Here is an 18,052-nt window from a genome sequence, read left to right on the forward strand (position 1 = left end):
CTGGAACAAACTCTGCGACACTTCGATGTCAATACATCCTGACCTGATGAAGATGTATTGACATAGAAAAGTTGTAATGTTATTTACCTTTACATTGTAAATATTAAAGCCTTTATTGCTCCAGTGCCTTCCTTATTCTAGAAAAGTATACACTTTGTAATAAGTATTTGTATTTGTCAACAGAGAGCCAACACAGCCACAGCACACAGTGAAGTACTTGGTGTATGAGGATTGCCTTCTGGACCTTTTCCGTATTTGCCCCACATGCTCTAGTGTCTGCAAGGTGCGCACATTTGTAAAAGGAACTTTCCTTAGTGTGACGCAGACCTGCAGCCATGAGTTTTGTGAATTCAGCCGGAAGTGGAATAGTCAGCCACTGTTGCGCAGCACACCAGCAGGGAATCTGCAGCTATCGGCTGCTGTGTACTTCACGGGCTCTTCTTTCATCCAGACTAACAAGGTTGGTAAGAAATAATGGAGTCTTCTCCCACAGCTTTGTGTTTTCATTTTTCAGTGCATCCCACTCTGCTACAGAGGGATGTGGTATGAACACTGTTACAGAGGAGCTTTCATATTTTTCATTGCAGGTGCTCAATGCAATGAACGTCAGAACGTTCAGCAGGATGTCGCACCGCAATCACGTTCACCAGTACATCCAGGCTTCTGTGCTGCATAAATGGCGGCTACACCAGGCGGGCTTGCTGGAGGGTCTTAAACGGAACCAAAAAGTATCTCTTGGTGGAGACATGCGAGCGGACAGCCCAGGCCACTGTGCAAAGTACGGCTCTTACTCCATGATGGACCTCGACACCAACAAGATAGTTGATATCCAGCTGGTACAGGTAAATTGTTTGTAAAATTAGAAAATGTGCTCAGTATAGCAATAGCGCAGAACTTCACCAATGAGGCAGATCTGGTATTCATGTGTGTGTTTATGATACACAGAGCAATGAAGTCAAGAGCAGTGTCCATATGGAGAAAGAAGGGCTGATCAGGAGTCTAAAGTACCTTTCCAAAGCTGGCGTGAAGGTGGATTACCTGGTGACAGACCGACACAACCAGGTCCAAAAATATATGAGGGAGGAAAAACCCACTATTACCCACTATTACGATGTGTGGCATTTATGCAAAGGTAGGATATTATGGAAAATAGTGTTTATTGATCATTTGTAGCACCGCTACACCATCCAATAAAATATATTTTATATGTTTTTAAACAGCTTTCACCAAGAAGCTGGTTGCCATGGCAAAGTTGAAAGAATGCGCTAAGGTCAAGCTGTGGAAAAACAGCGTAAAAAATCATCTCTACTGGTCAGCATCTGGTTCTTCCAGTGGAGAGGAAACGGTGGCAAAGTGGACATCTGTGATCAACCACATCACCAATGTTCATGTCCATGACAATCCACACTTCCCCAAGTGCCTCCACCCCCCCTCCACTGACAAGAACAAGTGGCTGAAGCCTGGTATGCCACTATTCAATAGTAACCTTTTGTCATTAGAATGCTGTTGTAACAAAATTCTCAAGATCAGTGTTGATTTTGGCAGAAATTATTTTTTTGTCAGTCTTTCGAATAAAATTCCATTTAGCTTTGTCAACTAAATATAAGATTTGAATCGACAAAATCTACAGTTGATTTGGTTGACTAAAATGTATTTTGGCAGTCTCCTCATTTTTCACTTGCTGAAAATAGCCGATCTACAAGCTCACAAAGTCACAATGCAGCACAACACATGAGCTTGTAGAGCTGCTATTATCAGCATGCACAAAGTGTAAAATGTCATTTATGTATACTGGATACCTTTAGTCTAGTTTTTGTCGACAAAATTGTACATTAATACATTTAATCTTAGTTTTAGTCATCATAGCTTAGTTTTCATCATTGAAAATAGGTTGTCGACAAACATTTTGTCATAGCTTTAGTCGACGAAATCAACACTGCTCAAGATGTAATCCACTGACTGAATGTATTTTATAATAGTATACTCTTTCCCCCTTTAGGATCAACGGCCATCCGCAAGCTGGAGACGGCATTGACTAATAAGCGCATTCTGGGAGACGTGAAGAAGCTGAGCCCTCTCTACCAGACATCTGCCTTGGAGAGCTACCATAGCGTCATTTTGAGATTTGCTCCGAAAAATGTCGCCTTTTCGTACTTGGGAATGCTTTGCAGGTAAATTATATAGTAATCAATATCATGTTGTAATCAAGTGTTATGTATTATTATTTAATATTATAGTGCCATTTCATTTGGAAATGTTGTGCATCTGCTGCCTATGTGCTTGTTGCCAGTGTTTAAAAAAGGGGGAAAAAAAGCCAGCCACTTGAACAATGTAAAATGTGATCTTCTAGCCATCTAAAAACTATCTTGGGTTCATGATATCATCCCATTCTTCTCATTTCAGGCTTTACCTCGCTGCATTGCATTTCAACGAAAATGCTGGACGTCTCCAAGCGGTAACTGCGTCAGGAGTTCCGCAGCACAAAATAACGTTTCCCAAGGCCAAGAAAGGGGACCACGTTGTCAACAGGGTTAAGACCAACTATACTACAGGTCAGTTACATGCAATACCATGGTCATCAGTGAAACTTGCAATACCATGGTCATCAGTGAAACTTGCAATACCATGGTCATCAGTGAAACTTTGCATTATAAATGCTCTAGTTGCAATTGAGACCATATGAATTACTCAAACTACTGTACATGCGGTTATGTGCTCTTGTGTATTTTAGAATATGTGACAGAGCTTACAGACCTCCTCTTTGACGAGGTGTTCCCTAACCCTGCACATTTTGTGGCTGAGCTGGAAGAGGTGCCTGTCCCTGGATTCCTGTGCTCACAGTACGAGCATCCAGAGAAGACTGCTGCAGTTGCTGCACATGTGTCCCGCTTCATCCACCCAGAGCCAAATTAAGACGTCAAATAAATACAAAATAAACAAAGCATTTTGGCTCCAACAATCTGTAATTTTATATTTTAGCTATATATATATATATATATATATACACACACAGCAACATACTTTTTTTTTAAACAAAAACCTCTTTATAGTTTTAGGATATTTCCATTGGAAAAAAATGTCTTGTATTCAGGCAAATTAAATGGAAGGCCTAAATCCAGTGTATTCGCCATCCTCATCTGGGTATTCGTCGTGTATCCGGTGCACAATACAGGATGGCAAAATTCTCCGGTTCCCAGCACCCAGGCAGCCCCAGCACCATGACACGAAAGACCTGTAGGCCAGGTAGCGAGCACGCCTGTAATGAGAGAATTAATAAAATTACTTGTGTGCCGTTTTCTTTCCCTGCCTGAGGGTGGTGCTGTTAGCTCTGTTTTGTGTTTCTCAGTTGAGTTACAGCCAGGTGGTGAATGCACTGGAGACTAACTGCATGGCGCCAACTTCAAAATGACACCTGCTAATGCCAGTTCCATTTCTCTTCTTCCGGGTTGTCAACAAGGAAGCTTTGAGAAGGAAGAGAAGTGGTCACGTGACTGGGCTGCGCCATGTTACTTTCATGGGAGCCTAACTCACACCAGCAGTGCAATGAATGCATGGCAGTGAATGGAGCCGGCTGGACCAGCGCATAACAAACATTATTTATGAACGATTGAGACCTTTGTCATATAATCGGTTCAGGAATATAAAACAAGACATATCACAGGTTGTTTTCGATGTGCATAGTATATAATTTTATCTGAGAATCTAAACAGCAGCAGATATCGTTTCTGGCTCCGAAGTATCACAAGATTTGGCTGACAGACAGGAAACGGTGGGAAGTCTTGCGATACTTTGTACGTTCAGAAAGGTACTTTGTGCTCTTTAAATACCATACCTCTATAAAAATTACACAGTGTACACATCGAAAAGCAACACAGCAGACAATAATGTGTTACATGTCTTGTTATTTTCCAGAAGTGATTACTTTACAACAGGTCTCAGTCATTCATAAATAATGTTTGTTCATGAGCTGGTCACTGAGCTCTCATTGACTCCAGTGCATTCTGCCAAACCTCTGGGTAGCTCCCATGAAAGCGTCCATGAAAGTGTCATGGCGCAGCCCAGTCACGTAACCACTTTGCTTCCTTCTCAAAGCTTCCTTGGTTGTCAAGCACACTGCTGTGCTGCCATTTGATCACCAACCTTAGTCTTCATTTACTGGTCTCTGTCATGAGTATGAGTCTTCTGTCATCTACTGTATATACTATATGGGTTGCAGGATCACAATCTGCTTCAATGATTGCGTTGATAAGTTTAGTCAGTGTAGTCAGCCTGCTAAACGGATCACCCCAAAGTGCCTTATAATAACACCAAATTGGTTTGGAAGAAAATACTTCAATGTCTCTGAATTGCATACAGTATATAATGGAACATACATAACCCACTGTGAAGCTGTTCACAAAGTTTACCTAACTTTTGCTACTACAGGGAAAGCATGTACTTATTTTATTTGTAGCCTACTCTTTGAATGCTCTTGCCCTCAATATTCTATCCCTTTTGTTTGCTGTGTTTTGTTGTTTGAATGTTATGCTATCTATATGCTGCTGCAGTCTGTAAGGAAGCCAAACAAATAAGTTTTACTCTTATGTACCTGGTACACAAGATGTAACAAATGTACTGTGCACATTTGTGTACAAAACACTTGACAATTGTCATCTTGATCGGTGTCCCAGAGATACATATTGAATCAAATGGGTCTGTGGCCTAATGCATATACAAATGGAGGTTCTTGAAATAACATTTCAATAACATTGAATGCCTATGACCATACAGCTAAGTGACCATAGTTTGTTTTGTATAATGATTATATAACATATTTTTCTTGTCCTACATCTTACCAGTTTATGAAGGGCATGTGTGCCATTTGATAAAAGTAATCCCTATACATTCCAAATAAATATTTGATGGTCTAACATACTCAGCTCTCTTCTTCGTCCTCAGTCTTCCATGCTCTGCCTCATATTGTCTGAGGGCATTCTGCAGGGACCAGGGGTTCAGGCAGACAGGTTCTAGTCCTGGATGGAGAGTCATGCACTCCAGGTCCTCTGGAAGCTCGCTAAACATATTCTGAAGCTGTTGGAGTATAAGATATTTTAGTACTTTACTGGTTCTGTGGTGATCATTGTTGCATTGTTGAAGATGTTTCTTTACATACCACATTAACACTCTTGCAGCAGATATTGTGATTCACATCGGCCATTGGTCTGCATTTCCCACAGATGCACCTGTATGATTACAATTCACAGTGATGTGTACAATTTACAATGTATGCATTTAGCAGACCCTCATCTCCACTATACCGTACATAGACAGCAGAGAGACACTAGTGCCTCAATAACCTACTATCCCAGGTAAATCAATAACCTAGCATCATGTCGGTATACTATTACAAACAATGAAAAAAATGAAATGAAATCTAGCTGTCATCATGCTACCCAAAGGCCAGTCCACTCCGATGCAACTCCATGATGCAACTACTTGCTACCATTATCTCCAAATGGCAGTTGCATTGGTGTGGATTGCCCTTCAGTTGGATTATATATTTTGTCAACCATTGAACTAAATTGAGTCATACAGTTTACAATAAAGTTACAGTTCAGAGCATAATATTTTGTAGCAATATTTTCTGCTAGGCTAGGCAACAGAACTAAAAACATGATGGCTGGCTGCCAGTTAGATTTATACAAAAATATTGAACTGGTAAAATGACAATGTTTTTTGTTCTATGCTACTTATAAATAGCATGGGGTATGCTAATGGTATGCACTCCGGACCAGTGTTTGTTGTTCAATTCGTTGTTCAGACAGTGGTAGAATAATAGAGTAGACTGGAGTATGGGGGAAATAAATAACCCACCATTCTCCTTGAGGTTGAGTTTGAGCTGGTTCCTCTTCATCTGGTTCCTCTGGTTCTGGTGGCTCAAACATGTATGGCTGTACATTGCCGATGGAACTATTTGGTGCTGCATACATGTTTATCTTGTTCAAAAGACCGGGCGACACGAGAATACTTGTTGTCTTCCGCGAATGGGCGTGGCTTAGACACGCGCGCGCACACACACACACACACACACACACACACACACACACACACACACACACTGTCAACACACACACGTGGCACACTAGCGACCAGCGAGCAACTTCATTGAAACAGTACAGTCCGTGAGGAAAGCTTGTCGACATAGCGTTTGGACGAAACGGGGAGAGATATTCCCCGCGAACTGTACAATGGACACGCCCCTACAGTCCTTGTCAGAGAGGCCAGAAAATATTGCATTGTATTTCATCCATTTTTAAACATCATTCCTGAAACAAAGCGATTTTTTTCATCATTCAACTTTGGTCTGTTGGTTAATAACATATTACTCTGTGGCGTGACAAACTGGGAATACAAATTGTATCATCTTTTTATTTTGCTTTACAGCCACTTTAAGTAAAACATTAGAGCAACTTTTCCACCACTGATTAGAAGTGAGTAGGCTTAGCTATAGCCTGTGCAATAATGTAATGACAAATAGGCTACCATGTTATATTTACATAATTATTTTGTATTAGAAATTCTAATTATATTATTTAAATAGGACAAAAACCACAACAGATGCTGTGATTGGCCAGAATCAGTGTAGAGGGTCCTCATCTGGAGATGTTTGATACCTCAGTGTCTTTGAAGAGATGGATGGATGAGGGACAGAAAGTCTGGACAATACATTTTGTTCTGGTTCCATCATATTGAAGAGATGGATGGATGAGGGACAGAAAGTCTGGACAATACATTTTGTTCTGGTTCCATCATATTGAATAGTGATGGCTTACCATGCACTTTAACTACTTTCATCATTGTGTGTATTGTATTTGTAAATCGCACTGTTATATTATTGTGTTTATGAATGTAAACAATCTATTAGGCCTACATTGGTGCTTCTTAAAATTTGGTGGGTGCTCCTAACTTTTTTCCGGTGCCCCGTCATTTTGAAAAATAATCACCCGTGGCTCCCGACATGCGTGGCTGGTTAAGACATATATGTGGCCGGTTAAGACTCGTTCATTTGGGGTAGGGTGTTGGACAATTTCGTGTCAGACTGTTAGTACGTCTGACCAAAAGATATGTAGATCGGCTATTTCAGGCCCCACAATGTAGGGATGCTGGGGTTCAAATGGTTAACAGTCTCTAGACCACTGATTCTCAAACATTTGTTTGGCTCAAGACCCCTAAAATAAATTTGCCCCGGGACCCAAACTAGTGAAAATTAATAGCAGATTGGCTATTTTCACTACTTCGTAAACATTTGATTTCTAATTTATCGATTTTTTTTTTTTTAAGTTTTTGATTCATGGCATGTTTTGTTTTTCTTTTGGAGCATTTATTTTTAACTATAATAATTTAATTATGTCTCTCTCTCTCTCTCTCTCTCTCTTTCTCTCTCCACAACACACTGACGTTATGGTTACAATAATAATAGTGATGATGCAACCAAACAATGTATATATTGTAACGTTTAGCACCCTGAGCTGGAATCGAACTCAGCAAAACAGGCAGGCAACAAGCCACGTAGCCAAGAGAGCTAGCTCCCTTTGGAGGAGTGAGTTACTATATTATCACTGCTGCTAGTATTATCTACAATAATAGGATACAACAAACCAGCAAATATGAGAGAAATACTCATCATGTTCCATAAAAGATGAGTCAATAATATGAAAGATAACTGTAGTAAAAACACAACGTGGTGAATCAGTTCATCTTTTTACCTGTAGCTGTGTTTCTTTCACTGGTTGAGCTGCTAACAAACAGAAGTCCTACCGCTGCTTAACGACCACACTGTTTTCAAACCACAACATTTACTTTTAATGTATTATTAAAGCGTTAACAGTCCTGGGAGAACAAACCACAGAGGAACACACACACACAAGGTTTGTGCACATGCGCACTCTCTGATCATGCACACTAGCGCTGCTGGAGCATGCACGTACCATAAACGGTCACTAGGGGGAGCCATCGTACAGTGTAATACAGTGGAACAGCTATAAGAGCATCGCAGTGGGTTCTGGACCCACAGAACCCACAGATTTACTAAAATATGTTTTAATTTTAATTTATTCACATAATCAAAGGTTTTATGGTCATGATTCACCAGTATGCTGGATGGCTTGATTCTAGGCTTAGAATAATTCATTTTTAATACATTTACTATTTTTAAATGCATTAATTCATAAATATTGTAGTAAATCTGAAATAATGGCCAATTCTCCCAGTGCGTCCAGAAAAGCATGCCCACTGCTATGCTCTCTATATAATGTGATCTCATCAAAGTCTAAGTTCACTAAAATATGTCCAATGACAGACAACCAGTGACCATTAACACATTTAATCTCTGCATTTGAATGCATTGTCTATAGTGGATGAAGCATCAGCCATCATCATTTAGCCTGTTTACATTTTAACTGGTGGGAAGAAATGTGGGTTTTGTTCATTATTTAGCATTTGAAAAAACATTGAATAAAAGTGCAGTCATCACAACCCTATTGAAACTAATTCAGTGCCCCTCATTCCCTCAGAGCAACACAACCTGAACAATGACTTAAACACTTAAAGTTGTCCAGGTTTACACAAATGCAGTTGTTGCTGTTATTGTGTCTCTGTTGTTAAAAACAATGTAATGATGGATATAGGATATAATTATTATGCGGATAATGATTTATGATTATGATTATGAATTAATAATGCCTTACACTATGGACACATGGCCTACACATTACACAATGGAATTTCACTGTAAATATAGATAAGCGATTAAATGAGAACAATAGAGCACAATTTGCTATGAAACTTTGAGGATTTGACAATATACTAATTTGCTGTTAGGCCTTGACCAGTCCTGTACAGAAACCTCACCACTGTCTTCTAAAGTCGAATTGGAACTAATTGAATTACATTGCAACTTTATAAAATAAAAATATAAAGGTACAGGGTTTGCAGTACTTGTAAAAGACAATATGAAGGCTTGTGTACTATTTGCAATACAATAGGGGGTGGGTGGCACTTTGTGTTTTGAAAACAACAGTTTTGAAAAACTGTTTTTCTTGTTGTTTCTTCACCAGACATACCACACATCTATGTTACTGAAATAATGTAAATACATCCTCTTAATGGCTCTGCTGCAGTAGCACTTCATTAATATCCACTTATTCAATATCGTTAGACTGTACATATATTATCCAGATAGTCAGATACTCTATATTGGATATAGATAGATTAAAATATTAAATATGAAGCTTACAAAGCAATCTCGCAGTTTATTTCTAGAATGTTGCATAGAGCAAGACCTGGGGGAGGAGTCAGAGAGGAATGGAGGACATGCAGCCGTTTGTTAGGTTGTGATTGGTGGCTGATGATTATATTGTTCCACTCTTTGGCCAATCAACACCAAGCAGTTAGTGGTTCCACCTCAGGCTCTAGTATAAGAAGAGTTTGTAGTTGTCAGCTCTCCACAACTCTTCCAGGATATCAATCTTTTCTGATCACATCTGACTGTGGACTCCAGACTTCAGCTGAAGATGAACTCTACCAATGCCACCACAAACAGTTCTGCTCAACAGGGAGGACCCAATGATCACCAAGACCTCTGTAAGTTACTTACTGTGTTTATATGGATATACAGCATGCCATAAGGATGTATTTTGATCTAGTCATTTGTTTGTTTTGATTTATTTTAGCATTGAGTACCTGTTTATGCATTTTATAAAATATAAAACTATTGTACAAACGAATTATAAATGGATGCTAAATTGATTATTGGGTATATTAACTTCACACTATTTTAAGTCCAGGGATGCCTCTAAACAACATTTCCTTTGTCTTTGTTTCCAATTCAGTGTTGCATCATCAGTCTGGTTTCCATGTTCTACCAGAGGTGAATGAACAAAGAAGCTTGGCTAAGCAAAAATGCCACTGCTGTGATCAGTGTGGTAAACGCTTCCCTACAATGTCTAAACTTAAAACACACCAGAGAATTCACACTGGTGAGAAACCCTATGGATGTGATCAGTGTGGACAACATTTCTCTCAAATGGCACACCTTAAAATCCACCAGACAATTCATACTGGAGAGAAACCCTATGGATGTGAACAGTGTGGTCACCACTTCTCTAAAATGGCAAACCTTAAAAGCCACCAGAAAATTCACACTGGAGAGAAACCCTATGGATGTGATCAGTGTGGGCAGCGCTTCTCTGACAAGTCCAACCTGAAGAGACACCAGATAATTCACACTGGAGAAAAACCCTATGGATGTGATCAGTGTGGACAACACTTCTCTGCAATGGGAAACCTTAAAACACACCAGATAATTCATACTGGAGAGAAACCATATGGATGTGAACAGTGTGGACAACACTTCTCTACAATGGCAAACCTTAAAAGCCACCAGAAAGTTCACACTGGAAAGAAACCCTATGGATGTGATCATTGTGGGAAACACTTCTCTCATTTGACCCACCTTAAAAGCCACCAGAGAATTCACACTGGAGATAAACCCTATGGATGTGATCAGTGTGGACAACATTTCTCTCAGTTGTCCAACCTTAAAAAACACCAGAGAATTCACACTGGAGAGAAACCATATGGTTGTGATCTGTGTGGACAACACTTCTCTCAAATGCAAAGCCTTAAAAGACACCAGATAATTCATACTGTAGAGAAACTCAAATAATTGTGATATGTGAGGAAAAGCTTTTAGTAATTAGCTCAAGGCCGGTGTGCGAACTACATCTCCTTTCAGATTAATTGAAAACACCCGTATTCTGGTGACTGATTGTCATAATGTTTGCTGGTGAGTGATTTGTATTACTTTTAATTCATTTTTTGATTTTCTACTTGAGACATTTCTGTCTTTTTTCCCTATTTGATTTCATATTTGACATTGCACTTTGACATCACAAGATGTATTCTCTCTCTTTCCTACTCATCATGTTCTCAAATGGCCAGTTCTCTGGTTACCATTTCAACTGAGAGAGAGAAATTAGCATATGTTTTTGTATATAGGCCCAATGTATTTTATAGTGATATATGTGGTAAGCACATGTGAGCATTATTTTTTAATTAAAACCTGTGAACGAAATATTGTGTCATAAATTCTTAAATTGTAGAGCCCATGGGCCTTCTTCTCTTCATATTACTGGTCAATTATATTATGAACAAATTTCACATTATGAAAGAGTAATAATTATGTTGGTGAAACAGGTATGGCGAAGTGGGAAGATCTCAGTTACTGAACAAACAATATAACAATGATTACTAGAGCTATTTGAACAAAACATATCCCATGTTACAAGTTACCACACCTTTAACTTTTCACAAAGGATAATAATAATAAGTTCTGTGTGATCGACCTATTTCTGTAAAGTCAAAGAGGTGTAAAATGGTCTCAGTTCATCCATAATGTGATCATTAACAGGTGATCTGTCCAATGACAGACAACCAGTGACCATTAACATGTTTAATCTCTGCATTTGAATGCATTGTCTATAGTGAATGAAGCATCAGCCATCATCATTTAGCCTGTTTACATTTTAACCGGTGGGAAGAAATGTGGGTTTTGTTCATTATTTAGCATTTGAAAAAACATTGAATAAAAGTGCAGTCATCACAACCCTATGAAACTAATTCAGTGCCCCTCATTCCCTCAGAGCAACACAACCTGAACAATGACTTAACCCTCTTAACACCCGCATTAATTTATACTTGCAAAAAATAGATTTCAACCTTACTACTACTTTGTACTACTAGGACTAAGACTAAAAAATATGTTAAAAAATAAATAAATCATAATTTTCATTTTGGGGATATCTTTCACAATAATGAATAAAACATGTTCTAGACATTCTAATGATCACAAAAAAACATATATTACAATTACTTTACCTACTTTTATTAGGGTAAAGGTCTATATTGGATATAGATAGATTAAAATATTAAATATGAAGCTTACAAAGCAATCTCACAGTTTATTTCTAGAATGATGCATAGAGCAAGACCTGGGGGAGGAGTCAGAGAGGAATGGGGGACATGCAGCCGTTTGTTAGTTTGTGATTGGTGGCTGATGATTCTATTGTTCCACTCTTTGGCCAATCAACACCAAGCAGTTAGTGGTTCCACCTCAGGCTCTAGTATAAGAAGAGTTTGTAGTTGTCAGTTCTCCACAACTCCTCCAGGATATCAATCCTTTCTGATCTCATCTGACTGTGGACTCCAGACTTCAGCTGAAGATGAACTCTACCAATGCCACCACGAACAGTTCTGCTCAACAGGGAGGACCCAATGATCACCAAGACCTCTGTAAGTACTTACTGTCTTTATATGGATATACAGCATGCCATAAGGGTGCATTTTGATATAGTCATTTGTTTGTTTTGATTTATTTTAGCATTGAGTACTTTTATAAAATATAAAACTATTGTACAAACGAATTATAAATGGATGCTAAATTAATAATTGTGTATATTAACTTCACACTATTTTAAGTCCAGGGATGCGTCTAAACAACATTTCCTTTGTCTTTGTTTCCAATTCAGTGTTGCATCATCAGTCTGGTTTCCATGTTCTACCAGAGGTGAATGAACAAAGAAGCTTGGCTAAGCAAAAATGCCACTGCTGTGATCAGTGTGGTAAACAATTCCCTACAATGTCTAGACTTAAAACACACCAGATAATTCACATTGGAGAGAAACCCTATGGATGTGATCAGTCTGGACAACACTTCTCTACAATGGGAAACCTTAAAACACACCAGAGAATTCACATTGGAGAGAAACCCTATGGATGTGATCAGTGTGGGCAGCGCTTCTCTGACAAGTCCAACCTGAAGAGTCACCAGATAATTCACACTGGAGAGAAACCCTATGGATGTGATGATTGTGGACAACACTTCTCTCAGTTGTCCAACCTTAAAAAACACCAGAGAATTCACACTGGAGATAAACCCTATGGATGTGATCAGTGTGGGCAGCGCTTCTCTGACAAGTCCAACCTGAAGAGTCACCAGATAATTCATACTGGAGAGAAACCCTATGGATGTGATCAGTGTGGACAACACTTCTCTACAATGGGAAACCTTAAAACACACCAGAGAATTCATACTGGAGAGAAACCCTATGGTTGTGATCTGTGTGGGCAGCACTTCTCTGACAAGTTCAACCTGAAGAGACACCAGATAATTCATACTGGAGAGAAACCATATGGATGTGATAAGTGTGGACAACACTTCTCTCAGTTGTCCGACCTTAACAAACACCAGATAATTCACACTGGAGAGAAACCCTATGGATGTGATCAGTGTGGACAACATTTCTCTCAAATGGCACACCTTAAAAGCCACCAGAGAATTCATACTGGAGAGAAACCCTATGGATGTGATCATTGTGGGAAACACTTCTCTCTGTTGTCCAACCTTAAAAAACACCAGAGAATTCACACTGGAGAGAAAGCCAAATAATTGTGATATGTGAGGAAAAGCTTTTAGTAATTAGCTCAAGGCCGGTGTGCGAACTACATCTCCTTTGAGATTAATTGAAAACACCCATATTCTGGTGACTGATTGTCATAATGTTTGCTGGTGAGTGATTTGTATTACTTTTAATTCATTTTTTGATTTTCTACTTGAGGCATTTCTGTCTTTTTTCCTTCCTTCCTTATTTGATTTTATATTTGACATTGCACTTTGACATCACAAGATGTATTCTCTCTCTTTCCTACTCATGTTCTCAAATGGCCAGTTCTCTGGTTACCATTTTCAACTGAGATAGAGAAATTAGCATATGTTTTTGTATATAGGCCTAATGTATTTTATAGTGATATATGTGGTAAGCACATGTGAGCATTTTTTTTAATAAAAACCTGTGAACGAAATATTGTGTCATAAATTCTTAAATTGTAGAGCCCATGGGCCTTCTTCTCTTCATATTACTGGTCAATTATATTATGAACAAATTTCACTTCATGAAATAGTAATAATTATGTTGGTGAAATGGGTATGGAGAAGTGGGAAGATCTCTGTTACTGAACAAACACTATAACAATGATTACTAGAGCTATTTTAACAAAACATGTCCCATGTTACAAGTTACCGCACCTTTAACATTTCACAAAGGATACTAATAATAATAAGTTCTGTGTGATAGACCTATTTCTGTAGTTCTGTTGAAACTCAGACTCAAAGAGGTGTAAAATGGTCTCAGTTCATCCATAATGTGATCATTAACAGGTGATCTGTCCAATGACAGACAACCAGTGACCATTTGCAGGTTTAATCTCTGCATTTGAATGCATTGTCTACAGTGAATGAAGCATCAGCCATCATCATTTAGTCTGTTTACATTTTAACTGGTGGGAAGAAATGTGGGGTTTGTTCATTATTTAGCAAAACATTGAATAAAAGTGCAGTCATCACAACCCTATTGAAACTAATTCAGTGCCCCTCATTCCCTCAGAGCAACACAACCTGAACAATGACTTAAAAACTTAAAGTTGTCCAGGTTTACACAAATTCAGTTGTTGCTGTTATTGTGTCTCTGTTGTTAAAAACAATGTAATGATGGATATAGGATATAATTATTATACGGATAATGACTTATCCTGATCATGAATTAATAATGCCTTACACTATGGACACATGGCCTACACATTACACAATGGGATTTCACTGTAAATATAGATAAGCGATTAAATGAGAACAATAGAGCACAATTTGCTATGAAACTTTGAGGATTTGACAATATACTAATTTGCTGTTAGGCCTTGACCAGTCCTGTACAGAAACCACTGTCTTCTAAAGTCTAATTGAAACTAATTGAACTTACATTGCAACTTAATAAAATATAAATATAAAGGTACAGGCTGTGCAGTAGTATACTTGTAAAAGACAAGATGTGAAGGCTTACATGTGTACTGTTCATGAAGACTGTTTGCAATACTATAGGGGGTGGGTGTTTTGAAAACAATAGTTTTGGAAAACTGTTTTTCTTGTTGTTTCTATGTTAATTAAATAATGTAAAGAAATCCTCTTAATTGCTCTGCTGCAGTAACAATTAATTAATATCCACTTATTCAATTAGACTTTACTCTTCACTCTTAATTATCACGCGTTCGGGTCAGCACCAGTCGGGTGACGGCCACAATCCTACCATCAACAGACCGGCCGTCTGCTGTCTGAGAACGTGGTTGATGCAGATCTGGATCCTGGAATCATCAACTGGGTAGCTCGCCATCAACTAGGTCTCCAGGGTTACTGGGTCTCCAGGGATACTGGTTTCCAGGAATACTGGTCTCCGGGAATCTTCAACCTCATCAAAAAACCTGACCTGTATTTGAAACAGGTCTTTTAGTTCTATAATCTAACTCTATATGAATTAAATACCTTCAAGTAGAGATGCAACGATACTGATTTTTCAATTCCGATCCGATCTGATATATTCATTTTGAAATTTCCCGATATCCGATATTTTCCGATCCGATATTTGCTGTAGGCTACATACAAAAAAATTCAAAGAGGGGATGTTTATGGTTAAGTGTTTAACTTGTAAAAATAAGAATATGAACTGTTTAACCTGTAAACCTTAAGGGAATGGCAACCTGTTAATTAATACTATGGATTATTATTATGTGCAAAGGTACATTTTTACCCCTAAAGTGATGCCTGCATGTAACCTGTTAATTCATTATATGGTTTATTATTATTAATAATAATAATAATAATAATAGTAATTATTATTATTGTTATATACACATGGTTTTTTACCCCTAATGCGATGCCGGGAATCAGCTGTGCTATCATGTGACAAAAGCCTTGACCCTTACCGACAGAACTCGGGGAGAAAAAAATTACCTCAGGACGTTTGTTATTGCGCTGGTGTTGTGTTTATGCTACTTTAGTTTGCAAACTCTGTCTTTGTCTTAAGAATTGCACTACACTTACAATCTGAATCAGTGTTTGAGCTTCTGACAACAATGTCATGGTTTGATAACTGAGCCAATTATATAAAGACGGATTTAACCGCGACGACGACATGCGCCTTTTCTTCATCATCATCATCGTCGTCACACAGCAGCATTTTTTTCAATGGCAATAATAAAGTTACAAAGATTGAATTACATAGCGCTAAACAGTACGTATGTGCAGTAAATCTATAGCAGAAGAATGGATTACAAGAGCAAGCTCATCAACAACAATGTCAGAACGCAGCTAGATGATAGGCTCCACCACAAAACTGAACTGCAGTGACTTGACTGATCAGTGCGACGACGGGTAAACTTTATACTTTTATTACTGTTAAGTCTGTATGAAAGTGATTCCATTCTCTTGCATATTGCACCTTAGTGGGGCTTTTTTCTATAGTCTCTGTTTGCAGTCTGTACATACTGGAGGTTGGATTCGCTCACTGCACTGTCTGTGCAGGACGGACTGTAAACATTAAACACGTGTCCCCCTCCTGTATCGGAGCGTGTATCGGTGGCATCAAATCCGATCTCCGATACATTAATTAAGCTGGATCGGAGGCCGATACCGATATAATATCGGATCGGTTGCATCTCTACCTTCAAGTATCTCTATCATGTTCTTTTCTTGTTGTACAACCTTTTTTATCTCAATATCAACTGAGTATTGCGGAATGCAAATACTCTATGAACTCAGTTTTTAACTCTAAACCCAAATACCATATGAAATGAATTTTTAGAATTATATCTTCACATACAGTCACATATGCTTGGCATATTTTTAACCAATAACTGGTTGAATACAAAATAAAAGTATTAAACTGCTTCAGTTTAACCATTATAGCAACATACAAAAATATCAAATACCTCTTATTAATCATGAACTCAAAATTACATGTTAGTGCAAAATAAAATACACATAGTGCTTTTCTGTCATAATACAGCACACAAAGGCACTAATTTACTCTCACTGTGTTTAACACATACTGATAATATAATAGAATACCTCCTGTCATTTAGCATTTATGACCAAAACATGTGGAATGCACCTTTAAAATGCATTTGCACCATAAGGAATAATTGTAACATTTCCCATTTGAAAGTGCATCTCATAACTCAAATCAAATCACGTTTTTGTGCAGTTAGTACAATAACAGTAAAATCATATATTTCCCACAACACTAGTAAGTTACAACAACATTTCAACAGCCACAGATATCTCACCGAATCACATCCAATGTTCCAGTACTGAGCGACGTCAGGAATCAAGTCTCACAACAGGGGTTTGCCTGTATAAACAGGGTGCTAGCTGTTAGCATTATGTATGAAAGACGTTAGCATTAGCTAGTTAGCAAAACATGTCAATGTGTTGGTTTGTTTATCTCACCGAGTGGGTTAACGTTTGGTTCACACACCAAACGGCTGCAGGATTCCCCCCTTGCAAGGCTAACATACAGCACCACACTGTAGCCACAGCTGGTGTATCTGTTCTGTTATTTATATCGTTTTTATGAACATAATCCGTCTCAGTTGATCCACTGCTGCTTCTATGCATTTGCGCCAACATGAAAGAGGGAGTGTAGACGTGGTGACGTCACTTTCAGCTGCGCTGTTGTGATATGCTTCCAAGTGTGTGATTGTAAAAAGCAGTGCTGCCCTCTACTGTTGCTCCCAAGTATACCTCATGAACAACTAAACCATTGAGTATCATTAGTTCTGAGGTAGGTTATTTTGTACATGTTTTAAAATAAAACAATACCTTATAATGAATTTCAATACAAATAAAATAATAGCTTGGTTAACCTTGTTAACTCTTTTAGCTTGTAAGCTGGGTTTTCCACCTGGGTTACATATACACTTACATGTGTGATATTATCTGCTGCTAAGTGTTGTCTCTCACCTGCACAACAGACTGTGATTCTATATTATGCTGCTGTTCATTTCTGCTGCAAATGTTTCTCTACTTGGAGATGAGGCATTTCTGTCTCCTTTTATTTACATTATTATTGTTTTACATGTAATGTTTGACATTGCACTTTGACATTGCAAGATGTATGCACTCTCTTTC

The 18,052-nt window shown here is 38.3% G+C and overlaps 1 protein-coding gene across 1 annotated transcript; it reads left to right on the forward strand.

The window, feature by feature from the left end:
* The first annotated feature begins 377 nt into the window (after positions 1-377).
* LOC310869918 (uncharacterized protein) lies at positions 378-2,935 on the forward strand. The gene is made up of 6 exons (XM_083780899.1): positions 378-460; positions 588-842; positions 946-1,132; positions 2,000-2,171; positions 2,404-2,552; positions 2,732-2,935. Exons 2-6 carry the CDS (start codon positions 600-602, stop codon positions 2,911-2,913), a joined length of 933 nt encoding a protein of 310 aa, XP_083637025.1. The 5' UTR covers positions 378-460; positions 588-599; the 3' UTR covers positions 2,914-2,935.
* Positions 2,936-18,052: the final 15,117 nt, after the last annotated feature.

Source organism: Protomyctophum parallelum, assembly GCF_964188405.1.
Source record: "Protomyctophum parallelum genome assembly, chromosome: 13".
NCBI lineage: Eukaryota > Metazoa > Chordata > Actinopteri > Myctophiformes > Myctophidae > Protomyctophum > Protomyctophum parallelum.